Source organism: Mus caroli, unplaced genomic scaffold (assembly GCF_978045245.1).
Source record: "Mus caroli unplaced genomic scaffold, Mus_caroli_1 scaffold_22, whole genome shotgun sequence".
In the NCBI taxonomy this organism is placed as follows: Eukaryota; Metazoa; Chordata; class Mammalia; order Rodentia; family Muridae; genus Mus; species Mus caroli.
The window spans coordinates 18,420,213-18,427,130 of NW_028227277.1; the positions used below are offsets into that span (position 1 = coordinate 18,420,213).

The window sequence follows — 6,918 nt, forward strand, 5'->3', positions numbered from 1 at the left end:
AAGGCTTCCTTTTCTACCATACTATTCCTTTTGGGGGTGTTATAAACACAAAAAGAAAGTCTATAGGTAGGGCTGCTTTTTACATTGCAAGCATCAACACCTTTTAGGGACAAATCAGACACTATCACTGCCCCCCCCCCGCATCCTTCCCCACCCCCACCCCCCCAGTTTAGAATGAGAGGCAGCTCCTGCCTTGTCTCTAGTTATAATGCTTGTTTCTATTTTGTCACCGTTGTGCAATAATTTCCTCGACTCCCTGAGGACAGCTATGCCCCCGCCATTTGTGCCTAGGCCAGTGTTTATCCAACAGTCAAATCACCTCCATCCAGCCTATATACCATGAATACTGCCAGTCTCGCTGTGAGAAAGGATAATGAAAGAGACCAATTTCGGGAAGGGTTCAAAATCGGTGCCACCAAGAACGAACAGGATGCTAGTAAGATGTTCATCGGGGGACTTTCCCAAGAAATAAGCAAGCAGGTACTTCTGGAATACTTGTCTAAGTTTGGTGAAGTAATAGACTTTATTATAAAAACAGACCCAAATACCGGTCTGTCTAGGGGATTTGGATTCGTGCTTTTCAAAGACAGTGCCACAGTAGAGAAGGTGCTTCGAGTGAAAGACCACAAAGTTGATGGCAAGAAAATAAAATTTAAAAGGGCTAAAGCCCTGGAATCTCAATTCTCCAATAAAAAGATTTTTGTGGGTGGGCTGAACCCGCGGATGTCTAAAGAAAAAATAAGAGCTTACTTTGGCACATTTGGGCAGATAGAGGCTATAGAGCTTCCACTGTGTTCAGATACGCAGGAAAGAAGAGCTTTCGGCTTTATCAAATACAGGGATGAAAACCCCTTTAGAAAGGTCTTAGAAACCAGGTACCATTTCATTGGCTCCAGTCGTTGTGAAGTTAAAATGGCATACCCTAAAGAATATACAGCTAGACAGTTGAGTAAAAGAAAGACTATATCTAAGGATAGGACAAGAAAATCAGTTCCAGCTGTGGAGTTAGAAAACAATTGGAGAGGAGGAGGCAGCCCAAGCTTCTACACTATGGCTAACCCCGATGCTCAAGAAGCCAACCAAGATGCCCACAGAGCTGACTCATATACTTCTAGAGCAAACTCGGATGTACCTTTGGCAACTGTCCGTGGTTTCAGGGATACCCCCAATGCTTTCCAGTCGAACTCTAATGTTTTTGTGACAAATTCAACTGCTTTCATGGCAAGCAGTAATACTTTGAGGTCAAGCTCAAATACTGTATGGGTAAGCAATTGTGCTCTGGAGGCAAACCCAAATACCTTCTTGGCAAGCCAGTATAATCTTCCAAACACCTTAAGTATAAGCCAATACACTTTGGGAACATACGGAAATTCCTTAGGAGTGAGCCAGTATGCTTTGGCAGCATTTTCAAATACTTTCGGGATAAACCAATATGCTTTGGGGGCAAATCAAAATGTTTTCTGGACAAACCAGTATCCTTTTGGAACATACTCAGATGCTTATGGGATAGACCAATATGCTTCTGGAACAAGTCCAAATGCTTTTGGGGCAGGCCAGTATAGTTTGGGTACCAACTCAGATACCTGCAGGACAAACTGCTATGCTCATGTGGCAAATCTATACAATATCTGGACAAACCAAAATGTTTTGGCGACAAACACACATGTTTTCAGGATAATCCAGTATGTTCTTGGGGCAAACCCAAGTGCCTTTGGGTCAAGTCAGTATTCGGTGGGAGCAACCCAAAACAGTTTTGGACCAAATCTACATAACATCGGAGCAAATGGAAACTTTTGTGGGGCAGCTGGAAGTGGTGGAAGTACTGGAGGAGTTAATTTTTCTCAAGTATATGGCAATTTCCTGAATGTCTGGAATACACTGCCAGCTTTTCACGGCCCTGATGGCGATCATTTCTCCCTCTACAGTTATGGGGCTTATGATGCAAGATCTGCACCTAATTACAATGTGCAAATAAGCTTGTCAACACTCCCTGGGAATGGTTACCAGAGAATTTATTCAGCGTTTTGAAGCCTAACTACAAATCCTCTATCCGAAGACCATTCTGTCCAACAATAAAACATTCAGTAACTTATATGAAATGGCCCAACTACTGATTGATTGGACATTGCCACTATTTGCAGCAACTTTTGAAGTATCAATACATTTTCTATCACCTTTAACCATTGGACCTACAATAAAAAGACAAAGGCTTGAAACTAACTTGCTGAAGGTTTTTGTGGAAAATAAACATTGAAAACATTTATTTTTGAGTGACTGCTGTTTTGAATTGGGTTATTCTTTTGACCTTTACATGTGTTTTGCTGCAGAGAGGAAGAGACATTTATTACTGCCCCCTTATCTTGAATTCTGTGTTGCTGTGTTTGGGTTAGAGGTAGTCATACAGTCCATTCAACTAGTTAATTTCAGTGAATAGAAACAAATTGCTTCTGAATACTTTCTGAAAAATATATTTTTATGTTTGTTGCATATCCCAAATGTACACATTCTCATGATGTCAAACACAATCACTATTGCAAACGACTTTTACTTTTGTGAATTCTATTGTTAGTTAATCCAGGAATTTCCCCTTTACCTTATGACAACACAGTATGACAAGCTTATAGTTTCCTAATTAGAAATCACCAGTTTTATTCCTTGGTCTTTATTCTGGCTCTGTTTTTACCCTTATTTTGAGACAGAGACTTATTAAGTTACATAGGCTACCCTTTAACAAGGTGACTTTGAACTTGAAAACCTTCAGCCTCAGCATTACTTGGATTTATTTCTAAATATTCAGTGATTTTTCTCCCTCAGTCTACCTTCTATTTACAGGGATCTATACTATGTCAGAAATTAAATACAGGGAAACAATCCCAAGAGGATAGAATTATACCTAATCATGAAGAGAAATTTTACAAAAGATGGCTTGCCCAGCCATCTAAAATATATCTTGGCCAGGGGCTTACAGGAGGGATAAGTGAAGTGAGTTGGCCTTTGCCAATAATAATCGAGGAGGCATGCAAAGTTGAGAATAAAGACAACACTCATCTTAGTAACACAGCATTTTCTTGTTTGGTTGGTTGGATATTTAGTTTGATATTGTGTTTGCTTGTTTGATTAAGAGTAGAAACAGGGTGTGTGCATGATTACTAAGGAAAGGGTAGTAAAAAGGGCTTCAACATTCTCAGCAGCAACATAACAAACCATCAATGTGAATTCTTTATATTTCAATTTTTCGAGTAAATAGTCATTGTTTTTAAAGGAAAAGTTTTAATGCTAAATATAATATCTAAATACTATCAAAAATCTGTTTCAGCATGTAATCTAAACATTTACTGGGACAACAAGTCCTTGCCATATCAGCAATTTAGAACTAATATCTTCTAAAATGCACATCTACAATGGAAGTTTTGGCATATTAGTGGAATTGTGAATGAGATATTGTTAGCAAGGTTAATAAACTCGTGAGATCAAATAATGTAGACCATCCATCCCCCTAGATCCCAAACATGAGAGAAATTAGAATGTGCAGTTACTCACTGAAGGAGGGAAAACATATAGCCTTAAGGAGCTATGAGAGTCCAAGTTACTCCATAAAGGTGCATACCCCACAAAAATATCCTAGTGTTCAAGATTCTGTCTTCGGAAACAGGCCAGGTACCAAAAGCCTCTGGAACGACTTTGTGGGTCAGGAGCTGACCTGGCTTTCACTCACCACTGTGAAGATACTGAACACGACTTCAAGGAATTCTAGTGTCTCCAAGTGGAATAGTTGTGCAAACTCTGACCAGTTCTCTGTGACATCACCTATCTCGCTTACATCATAGAACCCCTATCAGGCTGGTTCCTTCTGGAGTTACACTCAGAAACGTTGAGCATCTAGAATTTATATTTTCATATGGCCTCCTAGAAATCCAAAATAAATAAATAAATAAATAAATAAATGAATGAATGAATGAATGAATGAATGAATGAATGAATGAATAAATGAATAAATGAATAAATGAATAAATGAATAAATGAATAAATGAATAAATGAATAAATGAATAAATGAATAAATGAATAAATGAATAAATGAATAAATGAATAAATGAATAAATGAATAAATGAATAAATGAAATGAATAAATGAATAAATGAATAAATGAATAAATATTGAATAAATGAATCCCTATAAAATGGCCTGATTTCCTGATTCACATGCTGCCCAAGTAGATTCACTCTTGCACCATTTTTATTGTGTATTTGCTTTTCTTGTTTGTTTGTTTGTTTTGTTTTGTTTTGTTTGTTTACTTTTTGTTTTTATTTTCCTTCTGTGAAAGTCTTCGGTGTCTGGCATACCAACATACTTGGTGGTTATTTTTCCTGTACCAATCTTTCCCTTGGTTATCTTTCAGCTGTTCTTGGAATCAGAAATGTTGCCAGACTCTTGAGGCAACACACAGGATAGCACAATATTCACTTTATGAAAACCCACAGTTAGAGGAGGACAATTTTTATTCAAACAAAGCTGGAATTTAATAGGATTGAATACATTGCATTGAAGCCAATTGCAATCATGAATTATGTATTCTTTGTAAAGTGCAAGGAAATCATAGACCTTGGGTCTGCTTACAAATTTGAGTTAAACTTAAAAGAAACCCGATATCAACCAGTCACATTTTAAATGTCTTTAAAATTTACCAGCATTTCTGGTTACAAGGAAATTAGTAGATTAAATGCAGTAAAACAGGAAGAAATAGATAAAGTAATTTTACTTTTGAAATATGGGTAGACAGAATTCTGGACATAGGTAAGAATGGAATTTACTTACAAATTAGAGGGCACTTTAATTGTTCATGCCACATTGATCTTAAGTGCTTAAAAAATGTTTTTTCAGTCCCCTCCACACATTACATCCTCTTTATAGGGGATGACCCTAACTACATAGTGGGTTAGATTCTTCCAGGTCAGCCACCAACAAAAGATCATTCCTTACAGAGGTGACCACAGGCCAGTGTGATGGAGACAGTGTTCATCTGAGGTACTATCTTCCCAGGTTGATTTACGTTCTAAAAAAATCTAAGAAGCACCTCTACACATCCATATCATCAATGTTGATTGTTATACTGTGTGAAATAGACAAGCTATGGAGGAAATATAGATGCCAGCCCCACTGGATGAATTTCTTAAAAATGAGAGAGAGAGAGAGAGAGAGAGAGAGAGAGAGAGAGAGAGAGAGAGAGAGAGAGAGAGAGAGAGAGAGAGAGAGAGAGAAAAGGAGAGAGGTATTTCTCATCAAATTGTGTTAGGTGAGACAAGCTAAAATCAAAATGACAATTGTCAATTTATAATTTTAATAAGGCACATTAAATAAAAGGAGATATTTTGGAAGAATAAGGGCACCAGCAGGGGGGTCTGAGAAGATAAAAATGGAGGATAGTGGGGAGAATGAAAATGGTTAAAGGTCACTATTGACCTGTGCAAAGAGTCACAACAAAGCCCAGTGACTTGTACATTTAAAGCACATTGGTATTAAGTAGCTGATTCTAAATGATGGTTTGATTAAATTGGGAATTTTAGCTTCAAGACACTATTAAATTTATTTATGTTTCTACTCTCATGTGGATGTTGCATTTTGAGCTGGATATGGGTGACAGGATATGGCAAAGTGATTAAGTTTTGTATATCATTATGCATCAAAAAAAAGTCACTCAGTGGGCTGCCATGCTTTCACAGGGAAGAAAGTAGCTAGAGATTTTAAGTGTACATGAGGTATAAAGAATATTTCCCCCACACTACTATAGATTTTCAAATATTCACCTTCATATAATGCTTCAATGTGTTTCCACAAATGTAATTTTCTGTAGACTAATCCTCAGGTTTTAATATATTTGGAAAAATTGGACTGGGTCAGGAGGGATAGGACCTACAAATAAAAATCAATGAATAATGCTGTCATAGAAAAGGTTTAATTATGATAGGGAGTTTGTTTCCCTGTTACTAGCCCATTGGATCCCTTCTGTGAGGGCAACATCCAACGAGAATTTCTTCATCTACTGATGGTGTCTTCATCTTGAATTTCCTGGCTCCTGAAAAGAAGTCATGCAAAATATGCTTCATTATATACTAGAAATCAGTGTCATTCTTTTTGTCAATACAAGATGTATGATTATGTCTCAAAATCATGAGCAACTGGGCCATAGAGGAAAAAAAATAGGCTATTTGTGCTGACTAAAGACGGGATGAGTTCAGTATTATCATGTGCACTCTTCGTGAAAGAAAGCAGCATAGCAGGTGAGAATAGATCAGAGAAATACAGCCCAGGAGGGACTCTGCCATCTGCTGTTGGCCTTGGAGATATAAAGGAACACTACATAAGGGATCCCTAGAAAGAGTGCCAGCCACTGCTTTTAGCTAGTGGAACCAGTTTTAGAATCATCATTTTCTAGATTTTAAAAGAAAACAAGATTACTCTAATTTACTAAGTATGGCCATTTGATACATCAGTGATCATCAACAAGGTGTACAGGTTTGGACAGAAGTATGGGGACTCAGAAAAAGCCTGTTCTTGGAACTCCCTCTGCCTTCAAGTGAGGGAGACATCTTCCCAGCAACACTAGTAAACACTCTATATTGGTAATGGTACCCCCATCGTGTCCAGATTAGTGGTTTTCAAACCATTGGTTGAGACTCCTCTCAGGGCTCAAACGACCTTTTTAAAAGTATCCCATATCAAATATCTTGTTTATAAGATATATACATTACAATCGATGACTATAACAAAATTATAATTTGAAGTTGAAATGAAATAACATTATGGTTTGGGAGCTGTGTTTTAAAGGATTACAATATTGGGAAAATTGAGTATTTCTATTTTTGACTACTCTAAATCATGCCTGTCAGTATCATCTGGAGGAATAACCCCCTCTATTCAAT

At 37.4% G+C, this 6,918-nt stretch overlaps 1 protein-coding gene across 1 annotated transcript; it reads left to right on the forward strand.

Annotated features, from left to right (window-relative positions):
- Positions 1-299: 299 nt before the first annotated feature.
- LOC147000080 (uncharacterized) lies at positions 300-2,041 on the forward strand. Its single transcript, XM_085834336.1, has one exon. It carries the CDS (start codon positions 340-342, stop codon positions 2,026-2,028), a length of 1,689 nt encoding a protein of 562 aa, XP_085690462.1. The 5' UTR covers positions 300-339; the 3' UTR covers positions 2,029-2,041.
- Positions 2,042-6,918: the final 4,877 nt, after the last annotated feature.

Coding starts and splice junctions, on each gene's coding strand:
- LOC147000080 (XM_085834336.1), top strand. CDS start 340: ATGAATACTGCCAGTCTCGCTGTGAGAAAGGATAATGAAAGAGACCAA.